The sequence below is a fragment of the Typopeltis vanoorti genome, chromosome 24, assembly GCF_054136105.1.
Source record: "Typopeltis vanoorti isolate ZY-2024b chromosome 24, IOZ_Tvanoo_1.0, whole genome shotgun sequence".
Lineage (NCBI taxonomy): Eukaryota > Metazoa > Arthropoda > Arachnida > Uropygi > Thelyphonidae > Typopeltis > Typopeltis vanoorti.
In genome coordinates, this window is record NC_143572.1 from 30,085,001 (window position 1) to 30,104,442 (window position 19,442).

At 34.2% G+C, this 19,442-nt stretch overlaps 1 protein-coding gene across 4 annotated transcripts in view; it reads right to left on the reverse strand.

The window, feature by feature from the left end:
- Positions 1 to 19,442, reverse strand: part of LOC150093066 (very long chain fatty acid elongase 7-like) — a 45,269-nt gene that overhangs the window by 11,326 nt on the left and 14,501 nt on the right. For all 4 annotated transcript variants that reach the window (XM_090413790.1, XM_090413792.1, XM_090413789.1 and 1 more), the window contains exons 4-7: positions 18,428 to 18,511; positions 12,832 to 12,888; positions 7,978 to 8,083; positions 3,895 to 4,031 (exon numbers count right to left, since the gene is read on the reverse strand). In XM_090413790.1, the coding sequence (XP_090269916.1) occupies positions 3,895 to 4,031; positions 7,978 to 8,083; positions 12,832 to 12,888; positions 18,428 to 18,511 (384 nt within the window). The remainder of the gene's footprint in view (positions 1 to 3,894; positions 4,032 to 7,977; positions 8,084 to 12,831; positions 12,889 to 18,427; positions 18,512 to 19,442) is intronic.

The window sequence follows — 19,442 nt, forward strand, 5'->3', positions numbered from 1 at the left end:
ATCTCATAGTGGTTGTTGTTTGTTAATTCTAATTCACTAGTGAGCTGTGTAATGCCTAAGAAGACATTCTTAGAAAGAAGATATTTTCCTCATTCTTATATGTCTTAATAAGAGACTGAAAACTCTTGAGTCGTTTGTCACTTCGCCATATATTGTGAAATGAAGATGAATCAGGAAATAGTTTAAGAAAAAATCGTTTCCTTTTTCATAAGGTTTGAGAAATAAAGCCCTGCATATTTGAAGGATATTGAAGGCAAAATTGACAGTCGCTTATATTGACAATGACTTCAGCAATGTATCATCAAGAAAGAAACAGATCTGATAGTTGTAGCTCAAGAGTAAACACTAGAAAGGTATACAATCAAGTATAAGATTGAAGAGATTGTAACGATAGTAAATGCTGACTATGCAGAGATAAAGAACAGACAATAGACCATCTAATTAGAACTTGGAGCAAGATCGCTCGTAAAGACTAAAACCATGATCGAGTAGCAAAAGCAAAACAGTGGAGCTTGTGTAAGAAGTATGGTTTCCCAATTGATTAAGTGGAAAATTTACAGCTGTGTATAATGAAATATACACAGCTGTAAAGGTTCTTGAAAATAAAAATTCGAAGGTATTATGGAGTTTAAAATCCAGGAAGATAGGCATCTTGATCATAATATGCCAGACTTCACTGTACTCGACCAACAATATGCGTGAAATATGAATACCAGGGGAATAGCACAGCAGAAGAAAAAAAGGATCATGAACAACTGACCAAGTATAGGGATCTGGAGATTCAAATTCAATGACTTTGGAGTAAGAAAGGAACAACAGTTCCAATTGTCATAGGAGCGCCTACCAGGATATCAAGGACATGAAACATCTAGAAATGGTGAGTGTCCCAGATAGAAAACCATCTGAACTCCAAAAAATGTGCTCTTAGGGATATCTAACACTTCACCACGATTCGATTCCTCCAAAGGAGGAGGAATCGATGCGATATCGCTATATGGAATGAAGAGATATCAATATGCAATGACGATGAACAAATAAATTATGTCATCTCCATTTTTATGATGACATATTCATTTTGCAATGTTTTGGAATAAACCACGTATCGAATGAAATAACGAAATTTAATAATTAAATATACTCAACTTCTGCCTTCTACGTGTTGAGAGATCACAGTTCTCGATGTTACGGGAACCTGGTCAGAATGCCACAAGAGAGGCTCACCCAGCAGGCACTCTTTGCCATGCCAGAGGGTGGGAGGCCACGCGGAAGGCCAAGGACCCGATGGATAGATTACATCCAAAACCTTGGGTGGACACGTCTGTGAGTTCCACCAGAATACTTGAGCTTGGTGGTGGAGGATCGTGACCATTGGAAGTCCTTCTTGCTGCTGCTGCCCCCACAACCCAATTAGGAAAGGCGGGCCTCGAATATGGATGGGATGGATAGAATAATTAAATTTAGTATATTCAACCTAACGTTTCCCTAGCTCAAGCTGACATTATGCATTTCAATTTTAAGATACACATTCAGCAGACACTATAAATGCAGTGGCTTCCAAATTAAAAGATTAAAAACAGCTGCGTGCAAGGAAAGCGACAGGGACTCTCTATGGTGATGTTTCATGGTTATTGATGACGGACGGATAGGACCGTGCGTACGAGTTTATGCAGAATTACACAGTCATTTTTACTACAGTCCAACGGGTTTGTGTAATGCATGATTGTACTATTATGTTCTGTGTAATCACATAGCTTGTTTCTTTTGGAACAAGATTTGGAACATAAGCCATAAATCGAAGATTACTGGAATCTATTGGGCAAATATAATATCAAACAAGATCTGGATAAATTAATACGCATTTTAGCTACCATTAAATATAGAGACACTGCAATGAACTCTGAATATACCATCCTAAACATCTTAGCACTTATTTGAAAATTTGTTCAGAATAATTGTACAAAAGTATAAACTGAATAAAGGAGAAATTAACCAATACAAAACATTCAAGTGATTAATGAAATGCGTTCCTATATATAGCTGTTTTTAAATACTGACACTTTTGTTCAGTGCCTATCTTAATGTAACGCACTTACTTATATTCAGTTAATAACTGAACTAATAATGCGTCAATAACTTCTAAAGTCAATAACGCCTACCCTCCCGGGTACGCTTACCACCGGTTGGGAACCGATGCTGATCTCACTGTTCTACAATGTCATAAGTTGGGAAACAAAATTAAATTAATCCCTGTAATGATTTTTCGTAGTATCTTTTGCACTTTTGTAATTTTTAATTTTCTTATAATTTCTCTACTTTAGCATTTCGGTTAGTTCACTTTTTTTGTCCATACCGAATCTATTTTTATGTTCTTTTCTTCTGGTAATGGTAGTCTTTCCTGTTTTTCCAAAATACCGGATTTCACATAAGAGTAAATAGGGGATAATATAGACATCTGCAAAGGAGACCGTGTCCAGGTAATCCTTGATTTGTCTGAGGAAACTGGAGACTTTGTTCAGAGGCTTGAAAAATATTCTGATTATAATCAAGTCCGAGGTGAGGGATTGTTCATTTTTTTCAGACGCTTAGTAATTTTTTTGTAACCATTCTGCTCAAAATGTGTAAGTAGGATCTCTTGTTCCGGATTCATTGACTGTCCAGGGAATGAAGTTCGCTCAGTCTGGAGGCTAAAATTTTCAACATTCCAAATTTTTTATAGTTCGGTTCTGCATGAAGTTTCGTGCACTGCCCTATCCGCCTGTCATTAATCACCACTAAACATCACTGTACAGAGATCCACTATGGTCTTTCTCGCACGTGACTGTCCTAGTTCTGGAAGCTATTGTAATTTTAGTCTCGTTGACTGCGTATCCTTTGATAATATTGGGCTAGTGGTGGGCACTAAAGGAGGAAGAGAAAAGGACATAAAAATGGACTACAAAAAGTCCAAATTACCTTCAGTACAACACAAAACACACAACAAATAAAACAATAAATAAAAATAAACATATTGACAAACGTAAGACTTTTGAACACAAATGGTGAAGACAGTTCTATAAAGGACCCGTAATATGGAGATTAACCAAAAGGAATTTAAATAAATTGCAGCTTTACATAAATGGATTTCTTTATACATCAGAACAGAAATAACAAAAAAGAAACTAGAAGTGAATAGGAAATACAAACAGAAACACAGATAACGATAATGCAAAGTTCACCAGATTATGGAACCCAAAATGAAGAAGGGCACGCCAATGGACTATCTGGAGGAGAGAAATTGAATCAGAGATGAAACAGATTGGAAAATTCTGAAACAAGACTAAGAAAAAAAAAATAGTGAAAAGAATCGGATGGAGAACAATGATTGAGGTCATGCGTTCAGCAGGATGTGAGAGGATACGTAAGTAAGTAACTAAGTATATTATCGCTGTGGTGTAAGAATAATGCTTGACTTTATTGAAGAATATGTGAAGAACCGTATTTTATCCAATTTACATACCTAAGTACACGGTGTAGAGAACTTCTTTTAGACAACGAACTCTAATTATAACAATTAACGATTTACTTCAGTTTCATCATATTATTTAAAATGATGGCTTAAAGATTATTATAAAGGAATGCTTGAAAGCTGATATTGAACGATTGTTCTTGTCATATCCAACCACCATCAAGATTTAATAAATTCATTTGCCATATTCCTCATATTAATCACTTTAAATAATATGTTAGCATAATTTCATAATAGAACGTTAGTATTATTTCAAATGAATGCCTGTATTAAATACTGTATATATATGTTTCTTAAATACTGCGCTTTAAATTGCTCAATAAAGCGAAGATTATTACGATGAAATATTTTGCTATTTTGCTTTAAAGAAACTGTTGATCATTACTTACCATCTGTAACTTAGTGAGATGTTTCTTCCACCACAGATACTTCCGCATGTGAGGTCCTATCGCTGCTAATGCATAATACGTGTACATAAAGGAATGCACAAGACTATTCAGTAAAAGGCACATGCCACCACTGCCACCTGAAAAAAAAATACATAAAGCAAACGTTATGATTTTTATACATAATAGTAAATTCAAAGCTGAAGTTTATCAGAAGTACCTATGGACTAGTAAATATTTTACGCACAATTTAATTATTGATTATAAAATATGACTTTTTAAAATAAGGCGAAAGAGGAAATAATGCAGAACAGAGGTAGATATTTTAAATTACAAAACTACTGCACGTTGTTTCTGTAGATCAGTAGAAACGGAGTTTTCTTCCGTATCGCTAGGCTACCAGGAGAAAGAATGTTCGATTGTTGTGACTGATAAATGGAACCTTTCCTTTGACTGGTTCCGAAAAAAATGGTATCTGGCCTAAGCAAGTAGAGTGTTTCCTCGAAGAAATCAGAGTTTATGCAGAGAAAAAAAAAACCTGAGGGTTCCTGGTAATATTTAAGCAAGTATACTGGAGAAACGGCTGACACAAATTTGGAAGGGAAGCTTGGTGAAGAATAAGTTGGATTCAGGGCAAAAATACGTTGTCAGAATCAGCGTTTCACTTTACGACAAACAGTTGAGAAGTCATGGGCATATAGCAAAGAACTGTATTTAAGTTTTGTAGATCTGGAAAAAGTATATGTCAAGGTGCCAAGAAAAACATCTTCAAAACGCTACAGTTATATGGTATAAATTGGAGATAACATCAAGCAATACATAGTCATTATTTAAGCTGTACCTAGTCAGCTAGAAACTGAAGGAAGTACAGGAAGATTGAAGTAAAATCAGGAATGAGATAGGGGTGTATATTATCTCCACTGTTATTAATTATCTATATGGATCACATTATAAAGGACAGTGGTATTAAATCTGATATCTAAATTGGTGATGTTAGCTCTTTAATTTATGCAGATAATGCTATACTTCCGAATAAATATAGTAAAAGCCTGCAAGATTCCTTGGCTAAATTGCAAAACTGTTGCAATAATTTTGGTATGTAAATCAGTAATAACAAGGCAAAAACGATGAAATTGAAAATGGGCAGAAACATTGAAAACATCAACTGTATCCTGAATGGTGAAACAATAGAACAACTAAAACCATTTCAGCTGTTTAGGCACACTTTTAGTGAAGATGGTGTATTAAATATGGAAATAGACAACATAATTAGTAAAGCTGGTAGGTATTGGAAGTCTGCTGAATAAATGTATATGGAATAAGAAAGAAATTAGTCAAACAATATATTAAAATATATTAAATCCATACAAGACGGTGTTCAAATCAATTTAAACTTATGGATCTGAGAGCTGGGTTAAAAATAAAACAGTTGGTCAAAGACAGGAGGCTTCAGAAATGAGAGCGCTGAGAAAGATTAATGTAAATTAAAGGGATAAATATCCCTTATTATTTTGGATAGGGAGGAACTTGCTCTACCTTTGCTTCGAATTGCCTTGGTGTTGTACTACCAAGTGGTCACTTACGCTTGGATTCGCTGATAGTTCTTCGGCATGAAACTATTAGATCGTAGTTTTCGATCTTAGAGTTTCGCATACTGGCTGGAAAATAATAAGGGATTTTTATCCCCCTTAATTTAATTCACTTCGCCAGAAAAAATAGCCGTTTGGCTTTTCATCTTAGTTATATAAAGATTAATGTAGTGAACAATTTATATCAATCGCAGTATCACATTAAAAATCAGAATATTAGGAAAATACTTGCTATTGTTAGCATTCAGGAATGTGTTATTTGAGCTAACCTCAGGTGGTATGGTCACTTAAACAGAATGGGAGAGGAAAGATTAGCAAAACAAGTGTTCTATGGCAGGAGACAGGGAAATGACCATAAGTAAATATGTTAATCAACACCGAAATGTAGATGGATTGATACATTGAAAAGCACCTTATACTTTTCACTGTATAAATTTAAATCTGATGTTATTTAATTAAAATTTTTATCTGTGAAAAAACAAAACAAAACGGCATGAATGTTACCACTTCTCAGGTTATTTATTTATTTTATATGCTTCTAGCATTGCAACTGACCAGTTTTCCAGTCCTTATCTTGCAGTCGTAACTTGCGTGTGCTTAATATGTTAGTCATATAAAGGCTGTTTGAATATTATATACGTTCCTACGTTGAATCGTGCATCTTGTTGTTCTGTATTTGAGACAGTATCACCGTCCTTCCAAAGAAAGGTCTTATTAATCATCGTTTAAATAAGTGTATTTTTATTAATATGTATGGCTATTTCGCCTATTTTATTAAGGAGTACGCCTAGTATTAAATCCCTGACATTTTTACTCCAGTTTATTTAAGACATTAATGATATTTTAAAGATAGAGATAAGCAAAATATAAAAATATATAAGGAATAATTTTTGACATACAGAGCTCCCCATAGTAGTGAATTTTGAAACAACTTTTTTTAATCTCAGCTATCACTTCTGCAGCTAAATGGGAAAGAAATCAATAGGGTAAAATAGTGTTGGTTACTGCTATCAATCTCATGGGTGTGATGTCGGGACTGATGTGAGCAATATATATATATATATATATATATATATATATATATATATATACAGAACGCAACAGATCTGCCTTGATTTGCCTCACATGCTGCGTTATTCTGTCTTTCAAGATTGCTAAATCAGGAACATGTCCTTCATACACCACGCGTTTCTGATGGTCCCACAACCAAAAGTAACAGAAGTTGAGATCAGGGGAATTAGGTGGCCACGTTGTTTAAAATGCACGACTAATCACTCTTTATTCTGTGAAGGGTCGTAACATTCGCTCTGCCGGCAATCCAGTCTGAGTTGGTGCCCCATGCTGCATGAATATGGTGGACTTTGGGATCTTCGCTGTTGCAGTCGAGGAACAATAAAGTTGTACAACATCTCTTGATACCTAACAGAAGAGACGGTACAGGTCACTGGTGTTGTTGGGCGAAATTCTTCGAAAAAGTCGTCATCATCATCATCAAATTCCTGATATATACCTTCAAGTGGTGTACAGAATATAATAATTCTACATGAGAAACATAAACACTACTAACTTCCTATCTACACTTTTCCTACAAATCAATCTGTTAATTGTCAAGACTCGAACAACATCATATCTTATATTGCTGTCTTTTAACGCACTTTTTACTGTATCAGTCCACCTATATCTTGGTGTTCCTCTGGGTCTTTTACCTTCCAAACTGGCAGAGAACACTTGTTTTGCTAATCTTTTCTCTCCCATTCTCTTTAAGTGACCATACCACCTGAGATTAGCTCTGCTAACACATTCCTGGATGCTAATAATGTCAAGTTCTTTCATACTATCATCATTTTAATATACGATTGCCATTGATGTCATCTGTTGAGCTCAATGGACACTCATATCTCTGTTCTCTAGCCTTCGATAAAGTACGGACCGATAGTAAACGATGCAGTGAATCCACACCACACTGTGACTTTCAGTAAGTGCAAAGGGTCTGATGGAAAACGTGAGAGTTTTTGTCAGACCAAATTCGGCAATTTTGTGAGTTAATTATACTTTCAGACAAACATCTTACTCGTTACTCCATAAGATCTTCCACAGCCATGCATAGATTACTCTTTCGAGCTAAGAACATGGTCAGAACAAACTGGTGGCAAAATACTGGTATATCCCCTTGTGGCAGAATGCTGTACTATTTTTTAACTTCTCTAAACCAAACGTTTGGCTGAATTTCGTCTGATAATTTTTTTCGCTACAGGACCCTTAATACCTGCTCTTTAATTATCGCCGCACTGTGTGTGTGTGTGTGTGTGTGTGTGTGTGTGTGTGTGTGTGTGTGTGTGTGTGTGTGTGTGTGTGTGTGTGTGTGTGTGTGTGTGTGTGTGTGTGTGTGTGTGTGTGTGTGTGTGTGTAGATATATTTATTTATTTTTATGAACCTATAGAATGAAGCTATAGAAATTTGTTATCAAATTTACTAATTATGTAAATATGAAATATACCATTAACATATTTAGTTCCAAGCCAACTTATTAGGAATGTAAGAGTATGATGAACAACATGTAACTGAGTTACATGGCTAAATTTCTTCCTAAGAATGAAGAAAGCCTATAAAAAAGATAAATAAATATATTAAAGCACAAATATAACAAATCGATTTCAGAAAATAAGATATATTATATATATATATATATATTTATTTATCACATTTTCAACAACTAAAGCACAGTAAACAGTCAAATTGCGTATAAAATTAATAAATATGTATTAGGTAAATCTTTAATCGTTATCATTTAGTATGAAAGTATACACACTGACAATTGAATTAGAAACTTAATTTTCCGTATAGGCACCCCACTGCCAATCCTAGAGACTGTTTTTCTAAAGCAGTCTCTTAGGAACGAGATTACTGTCGTCTGAGAAGTCTTGTACGGACACACAACACTTTGTGTATGCAGCAGTTGAGCGAAACATTTAACGAAGGCTGTTGCCTACCCGTATCTTACTGAAGTACATTCAGAGAATTGAAAAGGATTGTGTGTCCGTACAAGACTTCTCAGACGACAGTAATCTCGTTCCTAAGAGACTGTTTTAGAAAAACAGTTATACTGCTCAGTTATATCAATAATGTGGGTTATTTTTTCTAGTTATTAAACGTCCGCATAATTCTTATTTTAAGAGACTGCGTTTACTTACATTTGCATTAAGATTTATAATTCAGTCTCTGATATGTATGTCAGGTAATTTACAATTCTCTTTTTGTAATAAATAGTACGATATGATCAGAAATTGCATTCTTGATCAAATTATTTATGAAGGTTTTCATTGTTCAGTGAATCTGCTTCATATTGTAATATCTTTTTTTTGTCTTTTATTTTCCATGGAATCGGAAAATGGAATCTCTGATAATCGTAGATTATCACATATTCCATTTTTCGATTCCATTTTGAATATCAACTTAATCCAGTATTAAGTTGATATTCAAACGACAACTGAAAGCATACTTTCTGACATAATGTCTGTGTGTGTGAGAGAGAGAGAAAGGGGAATAAAGCAAGCAACTGACAAGGGAAGTTCCGAGGAAAAATAGAAATTCATTTTAGAAAAGGAACTGGAAACTTGAAATAACAAAGCGGTGTTTGAAATCAAGAGTGTAATCGAAAACGCAGTTTTAGAGAGGGAAAGGACACGAAGGAGAAGTCGATCTCTCAAGAGACATCAAAACGTTTTTTAGAAGAAAATGCAATGAATTGATGAAGGCGATTAGTAGGTACAAATCAAAGTGATTAGAACAACAGCACTAGGTAATACATAAACAGTATATTGAAATGAGAACAAGATGTGCAAACATAATCTTGAACATTAACCAAAAATGGAGCCTAAAGTATAGATGAACAACAAAAGATGAAATTCTTGAAATCTTGACGAACTAAGAAGAAATAACAAGAGGGCAAAATACTTCTCAGAGTTTCATAAGACACAGGAGAAAATTAAGTGCAAAATATGTTAGTTAATGAACTGAAGGCTGAAGGAAATACTATTAACAAGCAGAGAGGTAAAAAAGATGCTGAGAAACGAAATTGTGAGGCGTTTCCCCATATGGGAAAAGCACTGGTATTAAGAGATCGAATAAGGAAATTAATGGAAGATAACTAGAAGACGACATGAGGATTCATAAAAGACATCAGTGTTGAGCTCTACATATTAATGTTAAGAATAATTGAGGAGAGAAGTCGACTTAAAAATATAAATACTCATGCTTGTTTTGTCGACTTTCAGAATGAATTCGATAGCACAGAACACCAATAACCACGCAGAGGCTGCTGTTAGAAACTTTGGAGACAGACAGATGGTTCTGGACAACAATAGGCACGAGACAAGGAGATCCAATATTCCTCAGCATCTTTATCATACTTTTGAGGGATGAACAACTGATGTCATAGAGGATGACATAAGGAAATTTTAATTCAAGTTCCAAAAATAAATAATTTACACTTTTCACATAATATAATTATTTTTGCGAAATATGAAGAGGAACAAAAAATAACAGTGCTGAAGTTAAATGAAGAAATCTAGAAATATGGGTGGATCATGAAAACTGATAGAAATAAGACAGATATTCGAAGAGAACTGTATAAAGAAGCCGAATATAGGTCAATTTACATTAGCTATAAGAAGGTCGAAATTTTAAGAACCGACAGATTAATATAATTCAGGATGTCATATAACAAAAGCGAAAGAAAACCTGCAGGCAATGGATGAGATATTGAAAATTAAAACAGTGAGCCCTTTCACAAGCTGATAGTGCTTAAAACAGGTTCTGGAAATTAACTGCAAATAACTGAGATGATGAGAAATATATTCACAAAAAATCTCTATAAGGAAAGTCATCAGAGAAGGTGATTCCCTAAGTACATGTTTATTTAACATAATCATGTAGAAGATAATAGCAGAATATAAGGAACAGAAATTGAATTGAATAAAAATTAAAAAAAAAAAGAAATTTTAAATTTGTTTGGATTTGCAGATGATGAATCATCTGCAGATTTACTTATATTTACTTGTAGAAAACGAAGATGATGTCCAAAAGCAATTATGTGCTGCAGTTTTAACCACAAACAAAGAAATAAAAAAACAATTATAATTGCAAAAGAACTAATCAGATAAAATTAGTACTAAATGGAAAACTACTGAAACAAGTAATGAAATTTAAATACTTCAGAATAATTATGAACAGTGTGTGTGTGTGTGTGTGTGTGTATATATATATATATATATATATATATCATAGGGCGCAGTAAACGAACAATCCCTGAAAGCTAATAAAATAACAGGATGTCCCAATTTAAGCATATGAAAATGAAAAATTAAAGTTCTAACAAAAGAACCAAATATGATGAATAAGCGTGTAAATAGTGTGCCTCCTTGTCTTACTCCTGATTTTACATCAAACAGAGTCAAAAGCTTTAGAGTAGTCTAAGAAACACACTACCAGAGTGAGTCTAAGTTCTTTATAATTTTCCTGTATTTCCTGTAGTTCCTTCAGTTCTAACTTCCGACTTACAACTTAAATATACATTATGTCCTGATCTTGTTGTATGCCTTTTCCAGATCTACAAAACTCAGGTACAGATCCTTATCAGATTCCCATGATATTTCAATTATTTGTTTTAAAGTGAAAATCTGATCTTGGCAACCTCTATTTGGCCTGAATCCAGCTTGTTTTTCTCCAAGATTCTCTTCCACAATCTTTCTCAACCTCTTTTCAAGTATGCTTGCATAAATCTTACCTGGAACACTTAGTAGATAAATTCCTTAACAGAATAAAAAAGCTCTACTCCAGTGTCATCGGAATTAAGCAAGTGTAGCCACTGCAAATCTTTTATACCTAAATACTTAACCATAAGCATTTCGCTTGGGGTTTCATTTCTTAAAGCAGCTTTTGTTGCTTGATAAATTAACGTGTTAAACATTGAGTATCACTTTAAAAAAGTAACTGAACTGATTAAATATTCAATCCACATACACTGCTTGGAAACAAATCAACGGACACCTCATAGACAGGGCACATTGTGCCATGTAACAACTCACGTGTTTGTAGCTGGTATAAATTGGAGGAATATGTTCCCTAGACAGTACAACTGTATCCGGGTGAAATGGCTGCCAGAAGGAAACTGATGGAATTTGAAAGATGCGCGCGCTGAGATAGGATATCATGTTGCAGGCCCATCAGTTCGGCAGACTGCTGAAAAATTGGGCCATTCCAGGTCAACAATCAGTGACACCATACTGAGATGGAAGCACAGGGAGTCAAGCTCAAGTGCTACCCGCACTTAACGACCACCACACTCACCGAACCTGCTCGTAGGATGCTACGAAGAATAAATAAGCAACCTGCTATTCCTCGGCAAACACTTTGAACGTGGAGTTTCTGGCATTGACTGACATACGAATCCGCCCCAAAACACCCAGAACGGAAGCTCACAGCATGGGTAGGAGAGAAACATGTTAACCCTACATTACGCCAGCCAACATGCAGCGTCGATTTCACTGATGCAAAGAAGAGCATCTCTTTGTAACAGTGACCATCTCTTTCATCAAGACAATGCGCGAGTCATAAGCTGATGCGTCTGCTTCTGCTGCTGTAAGTGCGTGGTGTTTGTGGACATGAACACGACCACACTTGAAAGGAATCCACAGAGCCCTGATCTCAAACCTATTGAACATATGTGGGATGCAGTGGAGTGTCAGGTGAGATCCAGGAACGTGCGCTCCCCAACAGCCCAGGACCTCATTATATTTCTAAGAATGATCCAAAATTCTCATTGAGCGCTATTGTCCTATAATATGGAAATTATTTATCATAGAATTGCTGCGGTCATTGCAGCAAAACGAGGTCCTACATCTTATTAAGACGGGCACCATGGCACTTTGTTCCTTACACTTTGTGGTGTCCGTTGATTCCTTCCAAGCAGTGTATATAATCGTCATCATTATTTTGTTTTATTTTTTTTTATTTTATTTTTGGAAAGAATCTTAACCAGTTTAATGTTTCATCATAAATCAAGCTAGTACTACTTGAATTTATATGCTACGGTAAGAATCGATTTGCATTTGTTTAACATACTTTTATTTTTCTTTTATTAATATACCAAAAGAACGCAGTTTCATGTGTAAAGGGTGTGTACAATTTGTTCACTTCAAGGCCACAGAGACGAATAATTTATTGTACTTCACTGACTTGCATTTAAAGTAAAATCTAGTGTGTTCATAGAAGATAAGAGGATACGAAACGAGCATGATAAATCAAAATTTGTGCTGCGTAAAAACATTAATCAACTAGTGTATATACTCACGGTATCTGAAAACTCAACTATCTTCGTGATGAAATAAAGCCATGAAAAGAAGTTTCCCTGAAAATTAAAAACATTGAATAAATATCGTGTTTAGTTCATTTGCACTATTAACGCAGTTAGTTCTATTCTATTGTTTTATTGCACCATAACTATTCTTTGTTCACAGAAATAGCATGAATTTAAAAATACAATTTTTTTTTTGTATTGATTGCTAAAATATTTATACATACAATAAACATCTTGTGTGACATTGCATCTTATAATTTTACAGAGTTCAGCACTAAGTGCTGCAATTCCTACATTGAATTCCAATTAAAATTTTTACTAATGCTTTTTTGCCTTTATATTATGTATTTACAACACATGCTCTTCTAATATTAACAATGAAGATTATACAGAATTTTTTGTATAATTTTTTATTTTTTTATTTTATTTTAATTTTATTTTGTTTCATTTTATTTTTTTAAGTTTGAGAAAGAATGCTTATACATACAAATTTCTGCATTTGCTTATAAGGATTACTTGTAGATTAGTGAGGCAAGTTAATCCCTCCTACTTTGAAGCTTGGGTTAGCTTTTATGAAGAGAGTGGGATTTAGCCTTCACTATTTGTGTTGTTGCTACTGTTTATGTATGGGATGTAGGCATTGGATGCTAGTGATTTATGATGTGTATATTAGCGTTAATGGTTTCTTAACTTTGTTGGTATATTTTCCAGAGTTTTTTTTTAATGTTCTGTATTTTAATGTTCTGTGTTTTAACTTTCTTGGTAGGTGGTTGAGTTGGGGAGGTATCTGATGTGATCTCACAAAAGAACCGTATGAGTTGTTGAGGGGTGTGGGGATGTAGAGATTTGGTGTAGGTCGTGTTAAACGATATGTGTCTCTGTTGTTTCGATAGATGATGTTCAAGTAATTCCTTGTTAATGTCATGTAGTGTTTCAGGTTTTTAATGCTCAGAATTCTGTGTATCGCCATGTGCTTGTCGGATATTGGTTGTTGCGTGTAAGGTGTCCAGATCACTGCTGACACGATTTTCCTGTGTAGTGTTTCTAATTTTGTTAGGTGGCTGTTTGTTGTATTTGTATAGACTGTTATTCCGTATCTGCGGACGGCTCCGCAGATACCGTGATATAGAAGTTTTTTTATGTTGGATGGAATAATGTCTTTAACTTGGAAGAGTTTTGCTGCGATGATCCGGAGTTTGGTGTGTAGGTATTCTATATGTTTTGTTCATTTAAGGTGGGAATCTATATAGAGACCGAGGTATTTTGCGTGTGTTACAGGTTTGATTTCGGAACATTGGCAGGTATTTTTGTTGTTAATGCAGCGGTATGTGTGACAATGTATCGATAGTGATGCGGGGCGTATGATTCTTGGGTTGTGTATTATCAACATCTGTGTTTTGGCGCCGTTGATTAGAATTGCGTTTTGGTGGAAGTATGTTGTGATTTCGTTTAGGTCTTGTTGTGCTTTGCAGAGAGCTGTGTTAATGTCAGTGTGGATTGCTAGTAGTGCAGTGTCATCTGCGTATTAAAATATTTGACTTCTTATGGATATGTTATGAACATCGTTAATGTATATTTTGAATAGAGTGGGTGATAATACGGCACCTTGAGGTACACCGTGTTTTACTTGTATACTCCGACTGTGACATGTACCTATTTTTGTTACTTGTGTTCTGTTTGAGAGGTAGTTCTTGAACCATGTATGCAGTGTTCCTCTTATACCTATTGGGTATAATTTGGTGAGTAGTATGTCATTTTCAAGTGTGTCAAATGCTTTGGTTAGGTCCAGTATTATAAGGACGGCGTACTTGTTTTTGTCGAGAGCTTTGTTTATTGTGTCGGCGATGTCTTCTAATAAAGTAATGGTGCTTTTTGTTTTCTGAAAGCCGTATTGGTTTTGTGAGATGATGTTGTACTTCTGTAAGTAGTTCTGTAGTCTGATGTGTGTTATTTTTTCTAGAATTTTTGAGATGACTGGTAGTGTAGCTGTTGGTCTGTAGTTCTGAGTATCGTTTCTTTTGCCGTGTTTGTATATTGGCGTGATTACTGCAGTATTTAGTTGTGTCGAATATTATGTTGACGAGTTTCAAAAGTATTGGATTTTTTTGTTCAAAGTGTGTTATTAGGTCTGTGAATCTTATTTTATCTATTCCTGGAGTGGTCTTTGGTTTTAGTTTTAGGAGTGCTTCTTTCAGTTCCTGTTTTGTTATAGATGGAGAATACACCGTTTTTGTTGACTTTGTGTTGGTAGTTTTTTGTTGATCGTTGGTAGTTTGTATTTTTTGAGTTGTGTGATGTTGTTGGTGAAAGCATGGTTGAATGAGTCTGCTAGTTACTCTTGGTTTGTGTCCTGACCGAAGCTTTTTGCAATAAAATCTTGTGCTGGAGTTTTCTTTTTTCGGGTTACTAATTCGTTGAGTGTAGCAGATGTTTGCTTAATGTTGGCGTTATATTCCATGAAATTTTGGAAGTAGTAGTGTCTTTTTTCCCTACGAATTTTTGTTGTTAGTTTACGCTTGTGTTTTTGTATAAGGTTTGTAAATTGTGTTACTGGGTGACTTTTTAAGTTTTTTCCATAGATTTTCTTTTTCAGTAATAGTATTTAGTATGTCGTCATTTATCCATGGATTGTTGTCTGTTTGTCGTCTCGTTTGTGTAGGTTTTGTTGCTTTTTATATATTTCTGTAAACTTTGTTGAAAATTCTCGTATAATGTTACAGGATCGTTTATTTGAAGTAGGGAATTCCAGTCTGTTTTTTACTTGGTTATCGACAATGCGCTTTAGTATGATCGAGTTTTGTCGACTTTTGTGGTGGTGGGGGGGGGGTAGGAAACGTAATAAAACGAAGTTGAGACAAAGTAGTGATCGGCAATTTTGACGTTAATTACTGATGATGTATATGTATGGACGGGAGCCCGTATATTGATATGATCAATGCATGATTGTGTTAGTGAGTTATTGAATATTTCTTCTGTTGGGGAGTTAATGGTAGGGGTTATGTTGTACTGACTTAGTATATCAAGATATGTGTTAGTGATTGAAGCAGCGTGGTCAAGAGTATTTATGTTAATGTCTCCTATTGGGATGAGCCTGTGTGTTGTACGCGGTTCGATGCCGCTTAGTCATGTTTCTAATTCGTGAAGAAAACTGAGTGGATTATTATCTGGGGGTCTGTATATTGTGTTTATTGTGTATTTGATACTATTGTGGCTATTTGTGAGTTCCAAAATTAGTGTTTCCGCATGTTCGAAGTGAGTTTGTTTTCCTGTCACATTGTATTTTTCTTTGATATATGCCACAATACCACCTCCTCTTTTGTTTGGTCTGCATAAGTTGCAGGTCTGATAATTATTTATGTTGTATGCGTAAATTTCTGTGTCGTTTATTGCAACTTCGGTCAGTATTAGCGCATCTATGTTTATCATGGTATAATGGAGCTGTGTTATCAGTGTAATCCAGTGCTTTTTTTATACTTCTAATATTTGTGTGTATGATTGTGAAGTTGGTGTTGGTGTAAATATTGTCTGACCATTTCTTCAAAGAGTCAAAGACCTTGAAGTTTATGGTGTCTGACTGAATATGTTCGCCTATGTTTGAGATCTCCATTATATAGTTTTTAAATGAGTTCTAATCTTATTCTTAAGGATGTAAAGAGTTAGTTTTTTATATTAGTAGGCTGTGTAGGTCGGATTCACTTGTAATTATGTATACTCGAGTGTTTTCATTCTTTCTCAAAAATATCTGGGAATTCTTTGTCCACAGGAACTTGCAGTTTTTCTCTGTTTTTGTCTTCCTTGCCTGGTATACAAGTTTTTTGAAGTATGGAGTCCAGTGTTCCGTTATATAGATTGGTGTTGGGAGTTTCTTATCAGTTAGTATCGTTGTTGTCGGCCTTGTTTTCTTGCTTGCTGTAAGAATGGAGTCTCTCAGATTTCTGTTGGTAAAACGAGCGATGATTGGTGGCGGACTCTCTTTATTTTTTTGTGGGCCTCGATTGATATAGGTGATATCTGTGGTTGCGATTTGAATTCCAATTTTGCTGCCGATCAGCTGCATTATGTTGCTTAAGTCTTCTGTATTTTCTTTCGTTATTCCCTCAATTTGAAGTATATTAATAATAAACACTGAGTTACTCTTTCTGGATTGCTATTTATACACCTACAGTTTCAAAGTAGTAGTTTCATATCCCCATTGATATCACTTGTTAACATGCGGCTTACCATTTTGGTGGGACTGTACTGATTTAATATATTGTTAAATTTTATAGTGATAATATTGTTAATCTTGTTATTGTTATTAACCTATACAAAGATGAATTACATGGTTTCATATAGACATATGAGACCATGTATCTCATAACAGGATTTTTCTTTCAGATTTTCGACTTTATTTATTTATTTATTTTTAGCAAAATAGATAAACCAGACACACTAACTATTGTTTAGACGAAAAGTAACAACAAGATTAAGATGAAATCGTAATATTATGATTAACTAGTAATGTTATATCAATATTAGTATGAAATCCCGAATCCCCGCTTTCTTTCTCTCTCTCTCTCTCAATCTAAATACAAGTTAATTGATTTATAATGTGCAGATAGGGTAATGGCCCTATTAGATGTAGTATCAAGTTTTCAAGACCACACGTTTCTTGATGGTAACAGGCTATTGCTCGTAACACCAAAGAGAAATGGAGATGAAATGAAAATTTATGACTTTACTTTTCATCTTAATGTCATTAACCAGTAGGTTATTAACAAAGTTAAGATGAAATCTTCGTCAGTCCTCATTCTCTCTCACTCGATCTAAAGACGAGCCTAGTGTTTGTCTTTCCCAAGCGTAGAAAATGGAGAACCATTCTAAATCAAATTCAACAGCGATGAGCTGTGTGTTTTGCAATGCTCATCTTCACGGAAACATCAAAATTTAAATTTATATATTCAAATAAAAATTAAAATAAATTTGTCCATACTACGCTAAATTAAAGCAAAATGCATATTACAAGGGAAGTTTCTGCGACCTGGAATCGTTGTTTTAGTTATTGAAATCTTAGGGGGTGTGATCTGGTAATTTATATATTCGATGCATTAATTCTTTGTTTATTTCTCCAAAATTATTTAACAGCTTCAGTCAGATTTCATGTATAATTATCTTCTAGCCAATGTTCGTCTTGGTAACATTTTCATTCAAACTTCATACTGCAATGAGAATTGCCATTTTTTCTCTTTGATATCACTTTATTGAATCCACATCTATCCTTCCACAGTGAAGATTATAGAATATTCTTGTTGTTTTAATTTTATCATTCTCTAATGATGGTGCAAATTCGTTTAGATCACTTATGATTACGTGGTGATCAACATCTTATTGGCTTATAGAAAAAATTTATTAAAGCTGAACTTCCAAAATGTTATCACAGCAACTTTAGTATTAACACACACACACACACACACACACACACACACACACACACACACACACACACACACACACACACACACACACACACACACACAGATTTAAGTCAATTTATAGTCTCATTTCACTTTTCCTTTCTTCTTTTTTTGAAAAAGCTCGTATAATTCCTTACCCTTTCTGCTCCCAGTGGATGTTTCTTTTCTGGTGGTGAACACATGAATTCTTCAAAAGTGATTGAAAACAATATACAGATAGACTAAAAAATTAAAATGGAAAATATATTAGTTGACAATTAAAGAAATGAAATGCAAATACTATTTTCTTGTTTTGTGAATAAATTTTCAATATAAATTAAACAATTCGTTTTCATTTCTTTTATTTTATGAAATAAAATAGACTGAAATGAATAAAGTAAAACAAGTATCTCATTTCTTTCCAAAAATAAAACAATTAATTTTGAGCATTCTTCCATCCATTTAAAATTTAAATTTTAAATGATAACTCTAACATGCACAGAAGGATACTCGATTACAATAATAACAATACGTCATAGAACATTGATATCTTTCTATGGTATTTCTCATATATTATGAGAGTATATGATATATCCACAAAATAAAATTTATTTACAGTGAGTAACTTCACATTCAATGTAGATAAATACTGTGGTCTCGTCTCATTCTCTAGAATGAGACGAGAGCACAATAAACAGAATTAGTTTTACATAAAATACACTTAGAAGATGATAACTGTAACAAATCATTATAGTTAACTTTCCACAAGCAGCATTTGACTATTTGTCCTAGTTTTAGTTGCCAATTAATGAAACAGGTTACTTCACAAAACAACAACAAAAAACTGTTTTTTTTCAAATGTCAGAAATGAAGAGGAAAATAAATTGATTACTGGAAATGTCAAAGTAAAAAAAAAAACGTTAATGCAATATATCCTGAAACGTTTGTGCGAACAAAAGCGAGTGAATAAAGTGAATTGATAAATGAAAAAATAATCTTTAAGATGAAAATAAGAAGTTTCTTTTATACCACGATGATTTGGAGATCATTGTAATTACGTCTGATTTAAGATTAAACGATCAGAAGACGTCATAAAACTGGATTTTCCCTTACAAATTCCACTTGGAATTCGGAACGTTCCACTTACCAAATACACAATAACAACATACACAA